The sequence below is a fragment of the Haliotis rubra genome, unplaced genomic scaffold (assembly GCF_003918875.1).
Source record: "Haliotis rubra isolate DU_JTF1 unplaced genomic scaffold, ASM391887v1 Scf24, whole genome shotgun sequence".
NCBI classification, from domain to species: Eukaryota; Metazoa; Mollusca; class Gastropoda; order Lepetellida; family Haliotidae; genus Haliotis; species Haliotis rubra.
Window position 1 is genome coordinate 2,695,411 of NW_025766447.1, and position 27,270 is coordinate 2,722,680.

The following is a 27,270-nucleotide window of genomic DNA, read 5'->3' on the forward strand; positions in this document are numbered from 1 at the left end:
GTGGTTTATCCAGTTCGATCACCCATGCTGTGATTTGACGAGTACGTTGCTCCACGCCACAGAAGCCTCTCTGTGCAGTCGTGCATATATACACGCATGTTTGTGTGTTGGCGACTTGAATATTTCTGAAGACGAATAGTAATCTCAGTCAGCATGAAATGTCTGATTCAGCAAGTCAGACCGAGGGGTGAAGTGGATGGGGTGGGTGTTTGGTTGGGGTTGTGGTGGTACGGGGTTGGATGGGGAGTTGGTAGAGCTGGTGGCGGCACCATACATTTGAAGGTTAGGAAAAATAGCCCCCACAATAGAAACACTGCTTCTGTTTACATGAATTTGGGTTCATTCATCTGCTCAAATACCTTGCACAGCTAACATATGTTATATTTGGGAGTACACTTTCCAAGTCAGGTTTTTTGTTCTGTTACTTATTTGTTATGAAACCACCCAGCTTTCGTCCCCAGACGTCTCAGAGTTAGGCATCTAATCACCGGCACACAAGGTCAGTGATCTAGCCCACTCATCCACCATGGCTTTCTCAATAAACGGGAAGGCCGACAGCTGGTTGTCTAGATCATGTACTCTATGTTCCCTTCCGTCAGTGTACACTCACACGGCTCAGTGGCCGAAAGGTATCAACACAAGATATTTAAGAAAGAGGTCAAGTGAATTATCTTTGGGAGTGCAATCTCTTAGTTAGGTTCAAATTCAACTCTAGATTGGGAATCAGTCCCATCGTGGATTCTCACCCACGAGGTTGGTCAGACTCGATGGTTTGGTAGAAAGCATGGCATGGATTTATGCGGGTTGTGATATATGAATAGTGTATCAGAACTGACTAAATATAATTTTAAACATACACCTGTTCTAAATACTTATAAGAATAACGCCAATAGCCATATCTTACCAGCGGACACCTGTTCATTAGTTATAAGGAATAACCTACATCGCTTTAAAACTTTCGTTTCATAAGGACTATATGACAAGATGAAACGCAATATCTGTCTCAGCAATACATCGCCACGTTGTAATAATTCAACGTCTTAACCCCGTCCAATACCCTGTCGATCTCCTATTCCGATGTTTCACGGTATCAAAGCAGCTGTACGTTGAACAAGATCGAGTGTTGCCTGTAACAACCACTCCTCATGGGGGAATGAATGAACTAAACGTATAGATTAATCACCCTTACAAGGTAGTTATTTAAATAAACTCTGCGAGGGCTGTAGCCCGAGCAGACTTTATTTCATATAACTACCGTAATGAGGGTGATTCAACGGCTTACCCCACGAGGGCATACTTATTTAATACGCGTGTAATGTATTAGGCATGATGAAGATTATGAAAATGAGTACAATGTTATTATTTTAAATAGAAATAATTGCCATAGGGCAGTTAATCAGTTATGGTAATAAAGCATAACTTTTCCTAGTGGTTTAATAAATCGTATCAGGCATTTACTACAATAAATTTATTCTTAAATGATTTTATTTAACATTCAACGAAATACATAAATTCCTCATGCTCATTTCTCAGTTGTTTGAAAATACAACCGATTAGTAGTCTGTTAATATTAGTGTCGCAAAACTGTTGCAGATAGAAACATGTCGACATAGCATAGACACCTTTTCACCTTCAACACAACTTCACAGGCAACCTTCACAATTAGGGCGGGAAGAGTTACTCCCCTTCCACCAGCTATTTCCCATACGAAACAACGTGTACATTGAACGAGCGTCCTTTCTCTGCCAGCGTCAGAATGCATTATTACTGTAAACCGTTATTGCATTACGTGTTACCCGAGTACCGAGTTGCATGCAGTATCCGTATATCTTGTGCTATCTCGATACAACGGAGTATGGGTTAAATAGGTATTTCTCGTCTTTATGGAAATTAGTGTTAATCGAGTTTTCCCCATAAAACTCTCCTCCCACAGAGAATTGTGTGTATATCTTACACATATATTCAGAAGACTTTACCTGGTTAAATTATAGCTTATGTAACACTTAATCGTGCAATAACATGATGTATTAAAAAAAGACTTGTAACAACAGTCTTCGTAAATCCGTACTGATATACACTTACTAGTTTTAATAGTTTTCCCACATAAAACGGTTGGTGGTTTTCACCAAGGAAAAGTGATCTCTGATTTAAAAATATATGTCCATGTAATGGCGCCATAGTCAAATATTTTAATTATTGCATTATGCCGTCTAAGGCAAAAACAAAATCAATCATCATGTAACAAAAGTCAAGCTCATTCATATGAATAGTGACTTCCTGTTTGTATTGCCGAAACAATACTAAGTATCATGAGAGTGTCTTTTACCACAACATCCACCTCATGAACACGCATCTTCTCATAGCAATCGTTGATCTCATGATAGCGTACACCTCACCTTTCTTTACCTGTACAGGTATGTCAGGGTTACGTGTAATACATTAAATAAAAAAAATAACGTCGGGTGACCATAGATTTTGTTAGATGATTGGCCAAAACGCTTTACTGTCCATCACTGTCATTTACCATGAAAAATCAAGTCCATTAATATCGGATGAATCCTCCTCTGTTCCCAAGACAATGCCGGATTCGACGAGGCAGACTACTAATCAAACGTATGTCAACTTGCTTGATTCCGTTTCATTCTTCCTGCGGGGCAGCGCCAATTTAATTGAGAGCAGTCGGTGGCTGTTGACTGTCACGTCACACACTGTTCAAGGATATCCCAGAAACTGTTTGATGGGTGACAACTACGATTGGTCCAGTGCAACCGCTCTTGACACCGACGACCTCTAGCAGCTATGTTGTTGGTCGTCAATAGTCATTCGTAACTACTCGTGTCATTCCGGCAAGACTTCTCGTAGGTCACGTGAAAGAGGCGAGTAGTTACGAATGGTCAATAGTAGGATAACGCGTGGACGTTGGGCATGCAGGTTCCATCTGTGCAGCAGATTACCAATTGTCTGTCCACCCCTTCTACACCTGTAGCTCTGTGAAGCTCATCTCCCATTTGAGAGGCACCTTGATCACGGTTTCGAACACAGTCGTTCTGATGCAACGTTCTTATGTGCCAGCTGTCGCCTGTGGTCGACCAGGTCAACATCTGTCATCAATGTTATATTTCGTGATTGTAATCTGCTAATTACTGACTGTGAAATGATGAAAGAGGTCGTATCACAATAATCTGTCATGTTCCAACTTCCAACATGTACGCCGCATGTCAAGAAGCGTTTGAGTGAGATTAAGCCAATATCAGAACATCTTTCAGTCTGGTTTTATCGTTTAAATGTACCACAACACTCTGACACGTTTCACTGTAAATTTCGAATTTACCCTAATCATGTTCACGAGAAACGCTTGCACGAAATCGGCTTGACTGCAGGAAATTCAAAACACACGTTCTAAATGGAATTATGATTTTTTAAACCATACACAATCATATAACTTGGTTCCCATATCCCCAAATCTCCTACTTTTATACGTACATACTACACACATTCCCATCAGATGCTTGTTGTTCCGACCATCTGTTATGTGTTGTGTTGATTCCCAAGTTGAAACTGTTAATCGGAGATCAGTCCGTAAAACGTGACCCCAACAAACAACAAATAAATGTGATATATGTAACACTTGTATTGTAAAGTTAACTACGTTTACAAGTCACTATAAAGGACTTACAGTGTCAGTAAAACAGAACGACAGTGCAACGTCAAAGACAACAGCATGCCCCTTATATACAGTGGAACTGTTCTGGAACTTGCCGTAATAGTATGGTTTAGCCTATGTTGGAAAGTTTCATAGGTTGAACTTTGAAGTACCTTCCTGGATTGAGTGGGTGAGTTAGTTTAGTTTTACGCCGCTTTTAGCAATATTCCAGCAATATCACAGCGGGGGACACCAGAAATGGGCTTCACACATTGTACCATGTGGGGATTGAACCCGGGTCTTTGGCGTGATGAGCAAACTACTAGACTACCCCACCGCCCCACCTTCCTGAACACTAAATACATGTGTATCTCACTATAGCACGAATCTAAACATAGACCAGCCCCTACTGAAAGTCAACATTGTGATACACATGTACCTTTAAAAACTGTTACACAGCGAATAACACTGCAACATAACACTGTACATAGCACTGTCTTCAACTTGGTGTTCCCTCCTTCTGATTGTCATACGTTCCTTCCTCGCTTGGGCGAATGGACCCTGAACGTGGACTCGGATCAACATTCCTCATGTTGGAATGGTTGCACTGAACATCCACTGTGTCTGAGAGGTATGAGCAAGCATTATTACGATTCTAAATAACAGGTTCAGCAAACGTTCCCGGCATCAGAAGAAGTACACGAATTACGTTCTTGAATAAACCTTCAGACATTTTCTGAAAAGATCAGTTCTAGCCGGGTTCATTGGTTTCATTGATGGAAATATTCCAAACCTAGAAGTGACGAGACTGAAAGAGGCCCTTTGTGGCCAACTAGAACAATATAATTTCATGTCCAAGGAAAGTAAGACATACTGACATGCGATTTGTGTATAAATGACTGATAATTTCCTTTTCCCTTTCCTTGCATGGCATTATCAATATATGGCTTAAGTGAGTGGAAAGAGCTGAGTTTAAGGGAATGTTTCCACAACACTCTGCTGCCTGTGTTGGCGCGTTTACGACAATTTGCTTAGGTTCTGCCAGTGAGAAAAGATGTAGAAATTCAAATCTGATGCTTCTGAATAGTTAATTGTCTCACATTGTTTTGCTCTGATATGTTTACAATGGGCAATGTTCTATGATAGACAACGTCTTTATTATTCAAGAAGATGCAGACACCGTTATCAAGCAAGTCAATATTAGTTTGGAAATTCGGACTAATGGATCTAATGTCCTCTATATATAAACAATAATGGTTGTCATTTTACCCGCTTCTAGAGACTCTTTGGCCCAAGATCCGTGAAGATCCGGGTTAGAATTGATCTTCAGCAATCCATGCTTGTCGTCAGAGGCGGCTAACGGGATCGGGTGGTCAGACTCGCTGACTTGATTGACACATGTCATAGTATCCCAGTTGCGTAGATCGATGCTCATGCTGTCGATCACTGGATTGTCTGGTCAAGACTCAATGGTTTTTACAGCCCGCCGCCATATACACAGAATACTGCTGAGTTCGACGTTAAACAGCATTCAAAAACCCAAATACCTTCAGAATATATGAAGCGTTATAAAATCCTTCCAATCACAATGCACTGTCGACAACTTGTTCTTCAATAGCCACCGTTTCTCTCACTAAGATTTTTCTTTAATGTTGACCAACCGATCCGTGACACTGAAAGGTGATGCTTAAGCCTGTTTACAATTGTAAAATTCTTTTGTGAACACAAGTAGGAAAATACTTTTTGAGACATTGTTAAGGTTCAAACAGTCGGGTTTACTTTTTGTGACATTTTCAAAATATATTTCCAACATGAGGAATGTTAATCCGAGTCCATTCGCCCAAGCGAGGAAGGAACGTATGACAGTCAAAAGGGGGGAAACCAAGTTAAAGACAGTGTTATGTACAGTGTTATGTTGCAGTGTTATGTTGCAGTGTTATGTACAGTGTTATGTTGCAGTATTATGTTGCAGTGTTATGTACAGTGTTATGCTGAAGTGTTATGTACAGTGTTATGTACAGTGTTATGTTGCAGTGTTATGTTGCAGTGTCATGTACAGTGTTATGTTGCAGTGTTATCTACAGTGTTAAGTTGCAGTGTTATGTACAGTGTTATGTTGCAGTGTTATGTTGCAGTGTTATGTTGCAGTGTTATGTACAGTGTTATGTTGCTGTGTTATGTACAGTGTTATGTTGCAGTGTTATGTACAGTGTTATGTTGCATTGTTATGTTACAGTGTTATGTCGCAGTGTTATGTTACAGTGTTATGTTGAAGTGTTATGTACAGTGTTATGTTGCAGTGTTATGTACAGTGTTGTGTTGCAGTGTTATGTTGCAGTGTTATGTTGCAGTGTTATGTTACAGTGTTATGTACAGTGTTATGTTGCAGTGTTATGTTACTGTGTTATGTACAGTGTTATGTACAGTGTTATGTTACAGTGTTATGTTCAGTGTTATGTTGCAGTGTTATTTTGCAGTGTTATGTACAGTGTTATGTTGCAGTGTTATGTTGCAGTGTTATGTACAGTGTTATGTTGCAACGTTATGTTGCAGTGTTATGTACAGTGTTATGTTGCAGTGTTATGTTGTAGTGTTATGTTGCAGTGTTATGTTGCAGCGTTGTGTACAGTGTTATGTTGCAGTGTTATGTACAGTGTTATGTTGCAGTGTTATGTACAGTTTTATGTTGCAGTGTATTGTACAGTGTTATGTTGCAGTGTTTATGTTGCAGTGTTATGTTGCAGTGTTATGTACAATGTTATGTTGCTGTGTTATGTTGCAGTGTTATGTTGCAGTGTTATGTACAGTGTTATGTTGCAGTGTTATGTACAGTGTTATGTACAGTGTTATGTTGCTGTGTTATGTTGCAGTGTTATGTTGCAGTGTTATGTACAGGATTATGTTGCAGTGTTATGTTGCAGTGTTATGTTGCATTGTTATGTTGCATTGTTATGTACAGTGTTATGTTGCAGTGTTATGTTACAGTGTTATGTACAGTGTTATGTTGCAGTGTTATGTACAGTGTTATGTAACAGTGTTATGTTGCAGTGTTATGTTGCAGTGTTATGTTGCAGTTTTATGTTGCCGTGTTATGTACAGTGTTATGTTGCAGTGTATTGTACAGTGTTATGTTGCAGTGTTATGTTGCAGTGTTATGTACAGTGTTATGTTGCAGTGTTATGTACAGTGTTATGTTGCAGTCTTATGAACAGTGTTATGTTGCAGTGTTATGTTCAGTGTTATGTTGCAATGTTATGTTGCAGTGTTATGTTGCAGTGTTATGTTACAGTGTTATGTTGCAGTGTTATGTACAGTGTTATGTTGCAGTGTTATGTTGCAGTGTTATGTACAGTGTTATGTTACAGTGTTATGTTGCAGTGTTATGTTGCAGTGTTATGTTGCAGTGTTATGTACAGTGTTATGTAGCAGTGTTATGTTGCAGTGTTATGTTGCAGTGTTATGTTGCAGTGTTATGTTGCAGTGTTATGTACAGTGTTATGTTGCAATGTTATGTTGCAGTGTTATGTACAGTGTTATGTACAGTGTTATGTTGCAATGTTATGTTGCAGTGTTATGTACAGTGTTATGTTGCAGTGTTATGTACAGTGTTATGTTGCAGTGTTATGTTGCAGTGTTATGTACAGTGTTATGTTACAGTGTTATGTTGCAGTGTTATGTTGCAGTGTTATGTTGCAGTGTTATGTTGCAGTGTTATGTACAGTGTTATGTTGCAGTGTTATGTTGCAGTGTTATGTTGCAGTGTTATGTACAGTGTTATGTTGCAATGTTATGTTGCAGTGTTATGTTGCAGTGTTATGTACAGTGTTATGTTGCAATGTTATGTTGTTATAAGCAGTGTTATGCACAGTGTTATGTTGCAGTGTTATGTACAGTGTTATGTTGCAGTGTTATGTTGCATGTGTTATGTACAGTGTTATGTTACCAGTGCTATGTTGCATGTTGTTAAGTTGCAGTGTTATGTTGCAGTGTTATGTACAGTGTTATGTTGCAGTGTTATGTTGCAGTGACTATGTTGCAGTGCTATGTTGCCAGTGGTGTTATTACAGTTGTTATGTACAGTGTTATGTTGCAGTACATTATGTTGCAGTGTGTATGTTGCATATACATGTTATGTGGTGACATATGGTGACATGTTGTATAAGTGTGGTGTGTTTAAACCAGTGGTGACATATACATGTTGTATAAGTGTGGTGTGTTTAAACCAGTGGTGACATATACATGTTGTATGTGTGTTTAAGACATATGGTGTGTTTTAAACCAGTGGTGACATATACATGTTGTATAAGTGTGGTGTGTTTAAACCAGTGGTGACATATACATGTTGTATAAGTGTGGTGTGTTTAAACCAGTGGTGACATATACATGTTGTATAAGTGTGGTGTGTTTAAACCAGTGGTGACATATACATGTTGTATAAGTGTGGTGTGTTTAAACCAGTGGTGACATATACATGTTGTATAAGTGTGGTGTGTTTAAACCAGTGGTGACATATACATGTTGTATAAGTGTGGTGTGTTTAAACCAGTGGTGACATATACATGTTGTATAAGTGTGGTGTGTTTAAACCAGTGGTGACATATACATGTTGTATAAGTGTGGTGTGTTTAAACCAGTGGTGACATATACATGTTGTATAAGTGTGGTGTGTTTAAACCAGTGGTGACATATACATGTTGTATAAGTGTGTGTGTTTTTAAACCAGTGGTGACATATACATGTTGTATAAGTATAAACCAGTGGTGTGTGTTTGGTGTGTTTAAACCAGTGGTGACATATACATGTTGTATAAGTGTGGTGTGTTTAAACCAGTGGTGACATATACATGTTGTATAAGTGTGGTGTGTTGAAGCATGTGGTGACATATACATGTTGTATAAGTGTGGTGTGTTGAAGCATGTGGTGACATATACATGTTGTATAAGTGTGGTGTGTTGAAGCATGTGGTGACATATCCATTGTCCACCTGGCACAATGTTCAGCAAGGTCAAATCGTTCTTCACCTCCATTACCCCTGCCAGCTTCCAGTTTAACGGAGTGAAGGAACAGGGGAGTTAACTCTAAATATACTTGTTGAATCACATGTCCGCCATATGGAAAATTCGCAACCCTTGCTTCATTCGCCCGCTACGTCAGAAGTGTGTTTCAGAATAAATGTTACAAAAACAACGTCATATAGATATATAATCTTCATAAGTTTAATGGTAAAATTAGGCAATATAATATTTTTTATTAATTTCTGCTTATTCTTGTTCCTTCACTCCGTTGAATCTGAAGCTGGCAGGGGTAATGGAGGCGAAGAACGATTTGATATGCCATGAGTGGCGCTTTAAATGTTGAATGACATATCTTTTGAATATGAGGTAAGAAATGTGAGAGCACAACCTTGTGAGGAAATGGGTGTCTACCTTTGATGGTGGTGATATTATATTTTGACATTAAAGATCTTTTTTCGAACCGGAGCGGGGGAAGTACGTTGCCAACGTTTGCTCGCTTCGCTCGCGCATGAAAAGACTGATAAATTTTCTCTCTGTTGCGCAACCCTATTTGCGCTTCAGTTTGCATTTCAGTTTGCGGTGAGCATTTTAGGTTGAGTCCTATTGTTTACCTGGAGACTAGGGTACATTTCTTTACAAAAGTCTGCAACCGCATCTAAGGGCTATTGCTGTTCTGTGTTAAGAATAATGCCATAATCGGCATATCATCATTTCTCACACGCACTCTTTGATAGAGACAGCTCAAATGTTCTTTCAGACACACATTCTAATCTAGAGACGCTTAAACCTCATCACACACTCCAACACACTTATGTAAAGACGGCTGTTGTGTTTAGTCGTGTACTCGAAAATACGTTCCATCCATGATAACATGAAAGAATTCTCTTGTTGTTCGACATGGAACTGCTTAAGATGTAGCAGAGGGCACAGGAAAATACACACTTTACTTTGTTGCATGCTTCTTTTATCTGATTACTGCCGCAACACCTGGTGTCATCAGTATTTGATAGTGATTCACTGATACATACTTATGATATAGACCACATCACACCATGGACTCCACGAGATATTTCTCTTAATCACAATAACAACAGTTTTAGCGCTTTTCTCGAAGTCATATTGATCTGCACTATTCAATTCTTTCTAAAACTGGTATGAACACATTTATGTTGCAGTTATAAACAGTATTATTTAATCATTTATAATTAATTCATTATTTAATCAAACATAAACTCGATTTTCCTTCTATTATGTAAATCATAGGATAAGAGTGGAATTTACGACCACGTGACCTAAACAATCTTTTAAAATTTAAGTTTTTTCCAAAAAATCAAACGTGTTTTGTTGTTGAGTATTACGCAAAGATATTTCTTTTACATATTTTTTAAAGAAATGATTGAAAGTTTTAATTTCACCGAGAGTTCTTTTATAGAATGTTGCTAACTAAAACATATGATAAAATTAACAGAGAGATATAGTAACTTTTGTTCCCCAGGCAATATTTCGATGACGATCTCTGGAAACCATGAACAATTATTTCTTACTGTAACAATGAGTTTAGCCGTGGTGTTACAACAGGCATGACATAGCCATTTTACCTTACCATGCTACTGTTGGGGTGATGCAGGGAGGTGTAATTTAAAAGTGTACAGTAGTACATGCTATACGAGATTCTTGAAAGGCATTTAGAAGTAGTACATACATTAAAAATATACCAAATAATGGCACAACACGAATTTCCTTCCTACGCGCTTCACATTTGTCTGAAGGGAGATATCACAGTTACAGATGTACTTATATGGCACTAACGTCCATACACAAGGTGGATGCTCAGAGCACTAACATAATAATCCCGATTAATGGATCAGTGTGCACTACAACCTAAGCTGCATGTTAGGCATTGGAAAGATAACAGTCTTTTGACCATCTCATCCCACCGGGTACCCATTCACTGAAGGGTGAACATAAGCATTTTTCAATAACGTCACTTATCTAAGGTAAGATCACATATGATATCCACATATTTGTTTGTAATAGGGTAAAGTCTTGTTGGTCTAAACAGCAGAGCAAAAGTAAAAACAATGAATTTGACCAAGGAATGACAAACATTATCAAAACTTTATTTGACTAAAAGCTCAAAATGAAACGTTTCAAATTTGGGTAAAAAACACAGCTATTATACCCGTATGAAATTCATAACCGCCGGATAACCAATTCCTGTTTGCTTTAGTTTCAGCAACAAACATGGGTGTTTCGTGTTTCCAGTACTGATATGGGGCTCGGCACAACAACACCTTGACCATGCTGAATGACCACAACCATCCATTACGGTGTGTTTAAGCTGATCATCCTGACAGACTCCATAATCATCATGCTGTAATACAAGTATTGGTGCATCCTGTTCGCGTCCCAGAGTCATCCACGGGATTCGGTTCTAACTTCCATCGCTAATAAATACTGCAGCCTGTGTCTTTTCTGTGCACTACGAAGATTGTGGTTTCATTCAGATTAAAGCAAGATACTTATGTTTTTCAATATATTTCCTGATATATTAGGAGTTTGTGTTTATTTGATCTTGCCTTGGTTCCTGTCAGGCCCCTGGTAATTGTGAACATATCTGAGAACAATATGATGTTTGAGGAGGAAATGCCAACTCTGATGCATTCATTCATCCAGATGCGAGTATGTATCATTATGCTGACGAAGCATTTCTCCCTCCACACCCATTAACTCTAACATTGTTGTGTATTTGTTTGCAGGTTCTTGGTATCGCGAGTTCCGCCCGTGGCTGCACAAACTGCTTGACAACGTTATTGAATAGAAAATAGGGCTATTTAAGTACCAGCACTTATTACAGCAAGAAAATGATTGTCTCCTTTGCCGCCGCCATCGGGTACGACTCGAAGAAGACTAATTATAAAAACAGTCTCACGGCGTACGTGATGTTTCAGATTTGCTTCGAGCTAGCTCAGCCATGACTGTGGAAGAACTGTTGAGAAATGTCTAGAACCGTTCCTGACTTTCTTTTTTCATAGTTTGGCGTTAAATATGTCTTAAAACATAACTTTGATCGACATGTAATTACAATTCACTCATGGTTCTGATCATTGTGTGTCCTTTGGGGTTTGGTGTTATCGTTTAGTTACACTTCACTACAGACTTGCTGAGATAACTGCTCGGGTCGGTTATAGGAATCTGTGACACAGAACACAGGTGCAGTGAGTGAGTGAGTGAGTGAGTGAGTGAGGTTTGACGCCTCTCTGACAGTATTCCACTTATATCACGACGTGCCATCTTGATGATGCAGCAGTTGGAATGTTTACCCGTTTAATAAAACCCACGCATGGTGTTGACCTAGGAACATAATTGGAATGAACAGGTTCAAACCCATGTTTCTCCCTTGACTCAACTCTGCACTGCGAACTGCGGCGCCTCAGACAACTGGACCAACCGCGCTCCCCTACTCTGGATGTATGGTAACGGTTTCGGCTATAAGGCGGTACTGACCTTATGTTGCACGTCATTTAATTAGAGGTACTAAATGTATGTACATGAGCAATCTTTATTCCATAGATTGTTGACATTTAGTTTTGATGTGGCTTGTTTTATGTTATTCTGTGTTGCAAAGTCCAGATGCAATATGCTGATACGATGGATCATAATATCTACACACTGTAGCATACCCGCTCATATTGATCTTGACAATAATTCACATACTTGAACACCAATGTTTCCTTCTGGTATCGCGATGTACACGGGGACTTTTGTTTCTGACACGCTTTATCTGTAGACAGTCGGGAGCCTGAAATTCGCGGCGGGAAGTTTGGTATGAACAACTCGTTTGAAGCTATTCAGCATACCCATCGCATCAACGGTGACCAGCAGCCTATCAACCTACCTGTTCTACACTGTGACAATACCTGGGTTAAAACCGGTCTTCAGCAACCTATGCTGTTCTGCGCTGTGAGGATTCTGGGTTAGATTGATTGTTGTGTGCGGAGTTAAACAACAGACAAAGAACAAACCTCTTGATCCCAGGGTCCTGCATGTCTGACACAACTCCAGACTGGCTGTCATCAAGTATCTAATAATAATAATAATAATAAGTCCATTTATATAGCGCCCTATATCCAATCACCAAGTGGTTGCTCATGGCGCTGACATATATACATATTTACAACAGGACTTCATATATGTCATAGTGCTTCTTGAACAGGAAAGTTTTTAAGTTAGACTGGAAGCTGGCTATTGAGGGGGATTCTTTGAGAGACACATGCAGATTGTTCCAGAGGATAGCTGACAAGTAGGAAAAACGTCGATGTCCGTATGTCTTCAGACGTGCATTTGGGACGATGAGCAGCGACTGATTGGCTGATCTCGTACCTTGTACGGAATAGTATCATGTCTTAAACACATTCTTATATATTTCGGAAAGAAATCTTAGCTATCTTTCTTACAGGATGCATCATTATTGTGAAGGATATCTCTTGGTCCAGAACCAACCCCTTTTGTCTGGAGTGTACACACACTATAATAACATTGTGGGAAAGAACTGGAGCGCTAATCTGAATATAATGGGCACACTTAACAAAAGTGGAATTCATCTTAAACTTTTGGGATAATACACAATGGGCGCAACCGTCCTTGTCTTGGACTTTGTGATATCTGCCCGCTTCTACTAAAAGACTGTGGTTTGATGCGAGGAAATTTTACAATATTCATTCTACAGATTTTGACATCAATTAATTTGATGCAATTGTAATGCTGGAAGTTATCTGTTATGAAAGAAAACAATTCGAGCTTTGAGCAACATTAATTTTTTGTCGATGTAAACTTGCTTCTAAATGTCGGTACATCTTTGAAATGGTGTAGGAATAAATCAGCACTTCCAACACCTTGTTGAATCCAGGCCTCTGCAAATCCATAAGAAAACAGCAATAATCTTACATTAAAATCCAAGCACACACCACATTATCTGCGTTTTACATTGAAAGATGTATGCTTTACTCAATGGTGTTACATTCTAGTGATATTATAACCAATAGTGATAGTCTTAATCACAATCTAACGATCTTTAAATTATGAAATAATTGAACAGATGTTCTTGCCAACGCCACTTTTGCGGAGATATTTGGTGTATTTTTATGTAATCCCAAGGAGTTTACAAAATCTCTCATGAATGTTTTCTATATCTGCTGAGGCATGGAATCCCAAGACTTCCGAACTATAAGTCAAAATTGGCAGCACTTTAACATAAAAAATATGGAAGCAGACATGGGTAGTTGAAAATGAACATAACCTGGCCCTGATTTCTTGAAACAAACTTAAGTCTGAGTTTTGACTTAAGTTAGAGTTTTTTACTCAAATTTGAGAAAATGCATTTCCCAGAATGAACTGAAATTGATATTAACCTCGAACATAGTAGACAATTTGAGTTTGGGTTTTTTTATTTGGGTTTTTTTATTTTAAAATGCAGTTGAGTTAAAATTTCAGCTGTTTCAAATTGTCAAACTCAGTTTAAAATTTGAGTAAAAACTTCGAGAAATCGGGGCCTGGTATCTGAACTATCTTTCAGGATTGTTGAGCTGATATTGGGTTGTACGGATTGCAATACAACAATTGCAGCAAAAAACATCCAACCAGCTGTTGCGGGGACATGTGGCAGGGACCAACTTTTCCAACATGGTGTGGGGACCAACTGTTCCAACATGGTGTGGGGATGACGCTTGAGAGTTTGGAGGCAGGGACATATAACAATTGCAGCAAAAAACATCCAACCAACTGTTGCGGGGACCAACTGTTCCAACATGGTGTGGGGATGTGTCTCTCATGACTGTAAATTTGACTTGACATTACGCGCGAATTTGACATGTGACCAGTATATCCAGGAAGTGCAGGTTCCAGTTGTTGTCCGTTATTAATCATCCTCTTGCTTCAAGACCTGTATTTATGGATGGCAACTCTAGGCCACTCCGTTCTCGTGCAGTGACAGCTTTCATTCTGAATAATGCAGTGACTCACCTTCCGTGGCCCGCCATGAGAACAGACCTGAACCCCCTGGAGCATATTTAGGGCTTTATCGGGCGACGGGCGCAAGCACATGTACCACCTGTTCAAAATCTGCGTTAGTTGGAAGCAGTTATGCACCAAGAATGGTTTCCTCTGCAAGGGATAGGACTTCTGACGTGGGTATGCGACGTAGGGTACAGGCAGTTAGAGGGTACACTCGATACTGTAATAGGTTCCCAGGTCTCATGACATAGACGTCATGTTGCCTGATCCACGCTCTAGCCTCATATTTGCAGCCAAAACGGACGATGTGTGGCTTGTGCCATATTAACGATCTAAGCGTTGAAGGAAACTGTCGTTGTTTCTTGTAGTCAAGACATGATCTTACAGAATAAAACATGCTTTACCAAGGTACTGTGTGTGCACACCACTGATGCTAGCCGAAACATACAACTTTGTAAAAGTGACCGTGGGTGCGTAACTTTTTGCGTAACAGGTATATATTTGTCTCCATTAAAGATCTAAAATATGATTTTTTACTGAATATCCCGTGCTTTTTTAACTGTATATTACAGTGGAGCGAACCCCATTCACAAAATATCTAACAGTTGAAGAGACTGTACAGAAACATCAAAAACACGTTATCCTCGTCGATATTATTTACATATTTTATAAACTATCAGTGTTAACGAGTGCACAAAGACCCTTACGTCAATGGACGATCTTGACTATTGGCGGCTTCATTTTGAAGCAGGATACCCACGAGTTATTTCCCCTTTGTGCTAGACTTCTCAACGATTCATCACAAAATTCTTTGGGATATTTGCAAATCTCGATACTTCCTAGAGGTAATGCCTCCCTAAAGACTCTGACTGTCATCAAATATCGCCCACCAAGGGAACATCGTATCAATTTACACATCGAAAACACCCGAGGCGAAAAATATAACGACCTATTTATTATCCGAGTAATTACTGGATGCCTGTGTGGGGTAGCTCATTTGCAGTTAGCAACGAGGTTTACACTCCAATATTAGGCCCACTTGTTCTGAGAGTAATACAATCCGAGAGTGGGAAAACGAGTTTACACTAAACAGGGGACGCGAAGGAGGCAATTTATCGCGGATCGATGTATTCGCCATTTAATCTCCATTTTCGGTTTTGTTAGTGGCGCGTAGTGTGACAGTTGCAGCAGCGTGTATGTGATTTGCCTCTGTGTCGGAGGTACCTATTTCCAGCTGATGTTAGCTTGAAGCTGTTGCCCTGTCCGAAATGAAATTTACGGTTGTCTTCCTAAAATAGTTGAGTCGTCATTTATAGAGGTGGTTCTTATCTCACCATAAAGACATCGTACTTACAGCCTGTAGATAAAAGTGTCTATACTTTATGCGTTTTTGCCCAAGGAGAGATTATATATAACGAATAGTTTTATTCCGCTGTCTTTCGCTAAACCTGTAGACTGATTGACTGTCGGGGAGAGTGCCTGTCTGTAATAAAACGGCAAACACATATTCATACCTGTCTTCAAATATAGTTTCGATTCTGTTACAAAGTTAAGATTTCACAGAAATAAGTTTTTTATGATATAATTATGCGTATATGCTTTTAGAATGATATGCAATCATTTTCTTATAAATCTAAAATGTCTGTAAACGCTTCGTCTGGCCACTTTCTGTGATTCCGCACAAGGTATAAAACGAGAACACTGACCAGGTGATCAAAAACATTTTTTTCAATGAATAACAATTTCAAGACACTACGTGCTTTCATGCACACTGTGACCACCACTGCATATAGCACTTATGATTGCCTTAATGGCTCTGACAGTATGGGCCCGGGCGTTATCATGCGGGAAAATGTTGTTCTGGTTACAGGCGAAATGAAATGACTGTCTTTGGTCGATTTGTAACGACACCACAGGACCCACTCTCTGATTCAGGCCTATTCCACCCATACCATGATGCTTGCACCTCCCGATGAGTCTCTTTCCATAACACATTGGTCTGACGCTGGCCCACGTCGTCGCCATATTCTTGTCCTTCCATCTGCAGTTGACAGTACCAACTCTCATCTGTGAACCAGAACAGTCTCCATTGCCTGTATCAGTTTTGCCTAGATTTCACGCCGATGACGAGGTGACGATAGATCATCTACGGCATGGAGGTGCTGTTAAGCACATCAGTACTGATGGTGTTCGTGTGTTCCCATAACTATTCTTGTCTTGTGGTCACCCTTGGTCTGCCAGTACGGGGGCAATCATTTGTGGTGTACTTCCAGCTTGGTGGCCCGGAAACGTTGCTGCAGGCTGCAGATGGTCCGAACGTTGACCTGGAAGTGATTGGCAACGGATTGTGCAGTGTGGCCAGCTTCAAGTCTTCCTAGCGCCTGGTTCCTCTGAGCTGTCGTGAGTCGCGGCATCCTGCTGACGTTGTAATGTGAATATTTCAACCAGGTTTGGGGGTGCATTTTATAGGGCTGATCCTTGTAAACAGCATGTGCAGCATGAGTTGCATGAAAAACATGGAGAACACCATACCATCTCCGAGATCAGGTTGCGTTTTTGAGACCATTTCCTGGGTTCCATTCTGAGTTTGGGAAGGAATGTCTTTGCTCAGGTAAAGTTGGAGATGTTGTCAAAAATATACAATCAAAACATTAATTGAGTTTACAGTTATCTGTTTCTGCGAAGGAAAGTTCCAAACCGACGTTTCTTTTGCTGCTTAGTATATTTAAGTTTAACGTCAAATGCAGTTTGTAGAGCAAATAAACTCCAGTGTTCAAAGACAGTTACTGCAACTGATCTGCTGCAAACAAACATAGCTAATGAAAGTATAGATAAATAAACATGACGAGGTGAATGTGTTGGTTTTGGGTGCAAGCAGTGCTGACTGAAGTCCACTAGGCAAACTGGCAGGTTCAGCAAATTTGATTCAAGATTTTCAGACATCCAGCTCACCTGTTAATTAGAAATGAGTCAGGTGTATCCGTGAAGCGGGAATAATGTCTCAGTTCACGCATTACAACATTATAAAGTCTTAATCTGAGGTATAAATGTCTCCAGACCATCAACCACAGTCCAACTTGAAGCAAACCCATTGATAATGAGTCAGGGATTCACCCCAATGTAACCCCACATTGTTTAATACAACTGTATATTGCGGAGCTCATTAACTGCGTTCACGGTAGTGTGGACATTTATTAATGTTTATCTTCGGACCTATGTGCTCCCAATTTACAAAACCTGTGTTGTGTGATAGGACAGCTGGATAAAGAAGACCACGATCCATTTACTGTTACCCAAACACTTCCCTGTAGACATGTGGGCGGGGCGGTGCCATGATCTTGAAGAAAACTGGCGGGGGCGCATACTCGAGATGTAACATCTGTGTCATTATGTATTCTGTATTAAATGTCATGTTTGAAAACGTAGCATAACACGAGCATGATCCTTGAACACAGGAGAACACAGGGAAATGCTTATAACATGTTAGCGTTGTATCTTGTTGTATAGTACAGTAATATTGACATTTATCATCCAAAACTGTGTTCCACAGGAGATATCGCTTGTGTGAGATCAAACGATATCTCTAGGAGATATCGTTTTGACAGTAGATTTTGTTCAATGCCCTGACAATGCTATGACGTCATGTACTTGATGACGTCACAATGCTATGTCATCGCTGCACTGCAAGTCTAATGGCAGTACCATGTTCAGAGATGTACATTTTTCATTGAAAATTAATCAAGGGTGATTTTGGATGATAAATAGAATCTCACCCTCGTGTCTTCTGATATCAAATATATCAACACTCGTTGATAAAAGTAAAAATATCCTCGGCAAGCCTCGGATATTTGTAACTTTATCAACTCGTGTTGATATTTGATATCAAAATTACTTGGGTGAGATTCTCTATATAGGAATGCTTGCAACGTGTTAGCTACGTATCAATGGTCATGGTCCAGGATTACCATTCCATCAGGATAATGAACATCCTCACATGGCAAGGGTTGATATGGTCTTTCTTCAACAGCACAGTTCAAGTACTGCTGCAGCCTGCAAATTCACCGCATCTTTCCTTATGGAGCTCGAGCATGTATTGGATGAAATGGAGGGACGACTACATCATGTACCAAATACACCAAATAAAGTTTGTTATTTAGCAGCAGAGATGCAGGGAATATGGCACGCCATTCCACAAGCCTTCTGTGCTCATGGTGGGCATACCCGTTATTGAGTTTGTGACATTGTTGCTCGACCCCTGCTCTGTATTTAGATATTCGTAGCGTCAATGTCATGGACATTAAACATGAGGTTCTGACGTCTTCTTATGATCTCAATATCCACCTACATAAAACTCACACTGAAAATCTGTATTGTTGTTATATTTTCAAAGTTAGAGAGACTTTTAAAAATGTACGGTACAAGAATGCTTGTAACATGTTTATGTATTAAGCTGTCGCATATTTGGTCCTTGCGCGCACATGGACATATGGGAATGTTTGTAGCATGATAGTGTTGTATGCTGTTTTGTTCACTCCAGCTGGTGATAAACCCATGTGAGATAACAATACTGACGTACAAAAGAAAGTACACATCTAGTGTTTGGGGATTATATTCCCAGAACAAAGAACATATATTTTAACAGTTTTCAAAACAGATATCCTTTACAGTGCTGTGAGCGGAATTACATGAAAATCATAGTATGCGCCAACAGTAAGAAACATCGTCGATTGAGACTGATGGTGGTATACCTGTTAAATGCCAAGATTGTCAGCAGCATAGCGAGAACAAGCCATTGGAATGTCGTACATAGGGGCATCAGACTGCCATATTGCCAGAACATTCATCTGAACAAGGCAGGCCATCACCAAAGTAATGAGACGCTTCACAAGCAGATTTGTGTAATATTTACGTTGCTTTTTTTGGCAACCCTACTGCAAAACTAACATTGACATATAGGAATGCTTGCAACATGTTAGCTACGTAGTACGTTATTTTTAGTGCGCACTTTCTTTTGTACAACATTTTATTATACATTTTAATATATCCAATCTCTCTGTAAGATCGAATCCCAGGGTTGTAATTGGATACACTGCAACCTGTATTTAGATTATGAGGGATTACGTCCTATATTGTAAGATAGTCGTGTTTCTGTTGAACGTACTTCTCTGGGGTAAGTTTACGGTTTTAGACGGGGAAGTGAAGCGGGTGTCAGGCATTCATGACGTTGGTGAAATACTACGGCACCGGTATAGTGATTGCACACCTAGAAACATAATCGGGGGATTCAAATCCACGATCATACGTGCCATTGGAACGTTGACATCTCTGCAATCTATGCCCCTATGCTTCTTTAGGCCCCATAAACCCTCAGTTAATGCAGATAAACTGCGTATCTGCGTACATTACGCAAATATTTATGTGAAAACTCAATTCTTATTAAGTCCATTGCGTACAAGTAAGCTTGATTTTTTGTAAATACTCAATATATTTGACCTTACATGCGTAGACACAAAAATGTCAAATCTTAGCTTGCGTACCGGTGCATAGATGAAATAACTGAGGTATATTGAGAGGTACTATTTCAACACATGAACTTGGCAACTTGCAGTCTTTCTTATATTACAGATCCAATATGAATAAGATTTAAACTTTGTTTTATTTTTACAATTAATGGAAAATGATAAAATACCCAATTGAGTTTGAGTGGGGTGGGTACAATTTATTTGGTTACTCAAAGGAAAATTAGGATACCCAACTGAGATGAACACAAGCGAGTACATAACTCAATGACCCCAAAAAGTTATCTGTAGCTCTGTTAATGCTTGCGTCAGATCAGTGTTTAGTCCTATTGTATATGGCCACCAAGTACCTGTTGCTTGGAATAATTAACTAGTTTTATGGAGCATATACGTATAAATAGTCTAATCGTACCTTAACAATGGCTGTGTCGACTATATTTTGCCACGCATGCCTCTTGGCTTAACAAATACTATTCCTTGCTGTAAATAAATGCAAGCAACACATTTCCATATTCTTCTAAAAGCTGAGTCACTTGTTCGATTCCGACAATATCATCAGCATGTGTTTATGAATCGCTTTAAAAAGAAGTGACACCAAATGGATGGCATTGTATATGTTTATACATGTATTTCCTGAACATATATATCTTAGTTATATGAGCATTGTATATGTGTATAAGGGGCGGTGGGGTAGCCTAGTGGTTAAAGCGTTGGCTCGTCACGCCGAAGACCCGGGTTCGAATCCCCATATGGGTACAATGTGTGAAGCCCATTTCTGGTGTCCCCGCCGTAATGTTGCTGGAATATTGCTAAAAGTCTGCGTAAAACCAAACTCAGTCAGTCAGTATATGTATATACATGCAGTTCCTTAACATATATATCTGAGTTATATGATCTGTTTGTAACTGTAATGTAAGTTTGTATTTATTGCATTCAGCTGCGTGTTGCCGCTTTGAAATGCTTACACGCTCATGTTTACTGAGATCTATCTAATTAGATATTTGTCAGTTGGGATTTATGACATTGTCTTGGTGCTGAAATCATTGGGTCTTTTCGAATTCTGTGGTGCTGATGGTTGCCTACCGTGGCTGTACAATGACCGGAGTAATTATGATTCTTAATCAGCCTGTCGTTCCCTTGCTCTTGGGTTTCAGAGACCTGATCAGCGCCTACGACCCTTTGGAAACAGACGGTGATACAACTGAACCGAGGTTTGAGTCATGCACTCAGTTCATTGGTCACAAGTGTTTATGAAAGCCACTTTAGACCTTGTCTGCATAACGTATCATCCGCTTATGGTGTGCTGCCGTACTTGTCGGTGTCTGCAGATGAGACAGACTTTTGGGTTTCAAACTATGCACATGAGGCAGACCTTTAGGTTTCAAACTATGCACATGAGGCAGACTTTTAGGTTTCAAACTATGCACATGAGGCAGACCTTTAGGTTTCAAACTATGCACATGAGGCAGACCTTTAGGTTTCAAACTATGCACATGAGGCAGACTTTAGGTTTCAAACTATGCACATGAGGCAGACTTTTAGGTTTCAAACTATGCACATGAGGCAGACTTTTTTAGGTTTCAAACTATGCACATGAGGCAGACCTTTAGGTTTCAAACTATGCACATGAGGCAGACCTTTAGGTTTCAAACTATGCACATGAGGCAGACTTTTAGGTTTCAAACTATGCACATGAGGCAGACTTTTAGGTTTCAAACTATGCACATGAGGCAGACCTTTAGGTTTCAAACTATGCACATGAGGCAGACCTTTAGGTTTCAAACTATGCACATGAGGCAGACTTTTAGGTTTCAAACTATGCACATGAGGCAGACTTTTAGGTTTCAAACTATGCACATGAGGCAGACCTTTAGGTTTCAAACTATGCACATGAGGCAGACTTTTAGGTTTCAAACTATGCACATGAGGCAGACCTTTTAGGTTTCAAACTATGCACATGAGGTAGACTTTTAGGTTTCAAACTATGCACATGAGGCAGACCTTTTAGGTTTCAAACTATGCACATGAGGCAGACTTTTAGGTTTCAAACTATGCACATGAGGCAGACTTTTAGGTTTCAAACTATGCACATGAGGCAGACCTTTAGGTTTCAAACTATGCACATGAGGCAGACCTTTAGGTTTCAGGGGCAGACCTTTCAAACTATGCACATGAGGCAGACTTTAGGTTTCAAACTATGCACATGAGGCAGACCTTTTTCAAGGCACATGAGGCAGACCTTCAAACTATGCACATGAGGCAGACCTTTAGGTTTCAAACTATGCACATGAGGCAGACTTTTAGGTTTCAAACTATGCACATGAGGCAGACCTTTTAGGTTTCAAACTATGCACATGAGGCAGACTTTTAGGTTTCAAACTATGCACATGAGGCAGACCTTTAGGTTTCAAACTATGCACATGAGGCAGACCTTTTAGGTTTCAAACTATGCACATGAGGCAGACCTTTAGGTTTCAAACTATGCACATGAGGCAGACTTTTAGGTTTCAAACTATGCACATGAGGCAGACTTTTAGGTTTCAAACTATGCACATGAGGCAGACTTTGCACATGAGGTTTCAAACTATGCACATGAGGCAGACTTTTAGGTTTCAAACTATGCACATGAGGCAGACTTTTAGGTTTCAAACTATGCACATGAGGCAGACCTTTAGGTTTCAAACTATGCACATGAGGCAGACCTTTAGGTTTCAAACTATGCACATGAGGCAGACCTTTTAGGTTTCAAACTATGCACATGAGGCAGACCTTTAGGTTTCAAACTATGCACATGAGGCAGACCTTTAGGTTTCAAACTATGCACATGAGGCAGACCTTTAGGTTTTCAAACTATGCACATGAGGGCAGACCTTTAGGTTTCAAACTATGCACATGAGGCAGACTTTTAGGTTTCAAACTATGCACATGAGGCACATGACCTTTAGGTTTCAAACTATGCACATGAGGCAGACCTTTAGGTTTCAAACTATGCACATGAGGCAGACTTTTAGGTTTCAAACTATGCACATGAGGCAGACTTTTAGGTTTCAAACTATGCACATGAGGCAGACTTTTAGGTTTTCAAACTATGCACATGAGGCAGACCTTTAGGTTTCAAACTATGCACATGAGGTCAGACTTTTAGGTTTCAAACTATGCACATGAGGTAGACCTTTAGGTTCGAAACTATGCACACGAGACAGACTTTTAGGTTTCAAACTATACACACGAGACATACTTTTAGATTTCAAACTATGCACATGAGGCAGACCTTTTTAAATTTGATGCTCACCTCTCTGGACTTGCAACTCATTGGTGTTTGTTTAGTGTCTTAAAGGTGAGATTTCTTGATTGACTAATCAACTTAGTGAATACTGATCAATCAGGCATCACCTATATGATTAGTTATTCACCTATATTGAACCGTATTCAAAATGACACCTGATATTTGATCATAATAATGTGAAAAAAAATTCATTTGAATACTACATAAGGGAACCAGTGCATAGAGGGTGATCTACACACCCACCAGTGGAACCACCACCAAACCATCGGGCCACGGACCAACTTGGAAGGGTACCAAAGTCGCTTGGACAAAATCTCCAGTGAAAGGATCAACCATCACATTCCTCAAGTCAATAAAAATGTCCACTGAACTGAGAGTGAAGCAATATGCAGCCGGAGGCAAACCACCCTCAAAGAGAAGGAATATGTCCGATTTGATTAGACCCTTTTAGCTCTGAAACGGCGTCTACAGCAGGACGAAATCACTATCATTGACTATGCAGATTCTGCTTCTTTCAGCCTTAAGTTGTGCTAGCTTCCATTTGTTATGTAACATCTGAATTGTATATATGTAAATAAATGTATAAGAATATATATGTATATATATAATGTATCTGATTTCATTTTGTATGTACCAGTGTATAAGCAATGTAGACAGATAGACCTAACGAGCTGATCACAAAGGCATATAATCCGGATTATCCGGATTAGTTGCGAAGAAAATTAAACATAATTAAAACTGGCTTAACACTACTGGTCAAATGCACGTAACGCAGACCAAATTTTTTCCCTCGCGAAGCTAGAAGGTCTGCTTCATGTGCATAAACCTACTTGTCATACGTCGTCCTTGGTGATCTCAACGATCACGACGCCCCGTGGTTTATCGGATAGGGCGTTTGTCCGAAGAGCAGTAAGGCGGTGGGTCAATTCCCGGTCCGTCCTACCAAAACACACGAAGTGATTCTATTTCTTCTTTCCTTGACTGGTGTTTGGCTTTACGGGTCTGAGACGGGTAGACTCTGAGTGGGCATCACTTATGTTAAACTGCGGCATGGCATGTCAGTGGGCTTCAATAATACCAGCAGTAGCTCTGACTACACGTCGCTATATCAGTACAATAGTCCACAACGCCACGTTAAACCCTATATCACCCCCAGGAACAACGTAATGGTGTTCATTGATATTGGGTTGCAGGTGAATAATAATTGATAATGATAAACGTTAGTGATACAACTAATCATACAAGAGTCCTTTTTATGAGAGAAAGCTTTTGAAAAATGTCAGAACATAATAAAATAGAACACCAATATAGGCAATCGCCATGTATTGCATAAAATTCCACGAGTCAGATTCACAAAATGGATGAAGCGAACATAGTCGCTGTAGTCTACGTCAACATCAGTTATCTCCCCTTCAATGATATTTTATAGAAAAACGTTATTGAAATCCAGATTAAGATTGAAACACTGATAGAGAATACAAAGTGATATAAAGAAAAGAAAACAACATTCATGAAATTTTCAGCACAATATACATCCACATTCGATAGAACACTCTCGTACATATATAGGGCGCCTCTATGTAAAGTAGAATGGAATAACCTTTGCAACAACACAACCGCTGTGGAATGATGTTTTGTTTTTAAGTTAATGTTGTAAAAACCACAGTTAATTCGTTAAAATGTCAAGATACACAATTTCAATGACCTATGGAAAATGTTGATATTTCTTTCTGAAATATCTTGCCCTGAAACAATAGTATTTGGGCATTTGAACTTATAGTTTATATTCACAGATAAAGAACGAGTGTTATGTATGAAGTCTTGAAAGTGCTGACAACAGGGCACCCCAATATATAGGTCGGATTCATCCAGTTCAGAACAGGTCTGTCTTTAAGCCCAGGGATTTATTTTGTTGTAGCCACCAAATGTGTCGATGACCTCGTTCTCGCTGCGCACGTCAACGTTTGTCCTACACCGGTAGGACATATACCTGTCTTCCGGTTTCCCGCACACGTGGAACACGCCGTACCTGTGACCTCTGACCTCACGGCAGCAAAGGTCAAGACACTCGAGACTGTCCTTGCATTGCTGACCTGCAAATACAATAACTTGGTTTTATACTGTGACCTGGATGATAGATGGATGTTAGATGTACAGTTATCTAAAATGATAAACGATCGGTTCATAAGCATGGTTAAAATCATTCTGTTATTTGATATTTGCATGTGCAGTTATACACTGAATAATGAGGGTAAGGTGGATCCAGTGGAACGGAACTGAACGTTCAAAAACATTGTATGATTGGAATTTTTAGTTTTTCCGTGCGATCAAACTGGAAGTTAAGCACAACTCATGATATTATATATACAAGGGTCGTTGACGTAAACAACCGCACGAAAGGTCTAGTTACGAACTTATTTTGGAAAACATTGCAGAATGCTGGTAACCAAAAACATAGTGCTTGAAGTCAACATTCTGTCGTTTAAGCGTCTTGTCTCAACCCACTTATTTCTTCAAAAATGCTTTATCGGGAACTTTGGCGGACCATCGTGAAGATCGGATGAGAACTGATCTTCAGCATCCGATGCTTGTCGTAAGATGCGACCAACAAGGTCGCGTGGTCAGGATCGCCGACTTGGTTCATGTATGTCATCGTGTCTTAGTTATGAAGTTAGATGATCTTGTTATCAATCGTTGGATTGTCTGGTCCAAGTCGTGTATTTACAGACCACCGTTTAACAACAAACACATTTTGGCAGTCCTAGACATACTCGGTTTGCTCACCAGGATCGATGTGTAGATATCTATATTCCTATAGTGTAAGTATACATTAGAGTTTATTGTTCAGATGTTTCAGATTTGTTAGTACATATTAGCTTTGTTTAGTTCAAATCTCTACATTCCTCTATTGTAAAGATTCTTGTACATTGGTTTATTTTGTTCAGATCCCTATGTTCCTCTATTGTACGTATACATTAGATTCTCGACTCCATATCTCTGTGTTCCAGATTTCTTAGTATTCATTAGGTTCTTGAGTCTGTATCTATATGTTCTAGATTTTGTAGCATGCAATGATAGTTTCTTGAGCGTTATGTTCCTGGGACCTATTCCACGGAGGATTATAGCGCTAGGAAGTCTTTGTTTAACTTCGTGAGTAATGATTGTTTTCACGCATTGTCAAACAGGGACCAGTACTCTCAGCACTTGGTTATTTGAGTGAGGGTCCAGTATTGCAAGTATAAATGTTTTATTGATCATAATTCAGGGATCCGGCAATGAGAAACGTTTGCTTTTGGTATTTTCATTATCTAAACTCCCCTTTCGCCCAATCAAATGAAATACAGTACAAATGAAACAGTTTCAGATCAAGAAGAACTCACCGAAACTGGGGAGATCGAAAGTAGCAACGTCAACTACATCAGTGCATTTGAATACAGTAAATTACTAGGGGAGTGCATGTTTGATCTTAATTACCGTAATGTCTATAATAAACAAAGAGTTAATGAAGAATAAGCATAGTGTTCTTTTGCGTGATGGAACCGTGAGACACGGGATAGTTAATCATGTTCCTCTGTGATCAGTACAGACATCGGTGCCTTGTTATCAAGTAACGGCAATTATCCTGCGGTGATAGCTACATCGTTCACGGTCAAACGATATGTAATTAAATGTCCAATACGTTTCTGTCCAACAGAGCCTCGGTGATATTCTTTCTTTGTTGACATGTATGCGTGACATTCAATATGTTTTCGCTCCTTATTATTACGTTGATACTTTTGTTCTGACGCTGTTGTT

The 27,270-nt window shown here is 39.6% G+C and overlaps 1 protein-coding gene across 1 annotated transcript in view; it reads right to left on the bottom strand.

Moving 5' to 3' along the window:
- Nucleotides 1-24,783: 24,783 nt before the first annotated feature.
- Nucleotides 24,784-27,270, bottom strand: part of LOC124278633 — a 34,326-nt gene continuing 31,839 nt past the window's right edge. The window contains exon 4 of the mRNA XM_046714400.1: nt 24,784-25,568. Coding sequence (XP_046570356.1) covers nt 25,366-25,568 — 203 coding nt within the window. The 3' untranslated portion in view covers nt 24,784-25,365. The remainder of the gene's footprint in view (nt 25,569-27,270) is intronic.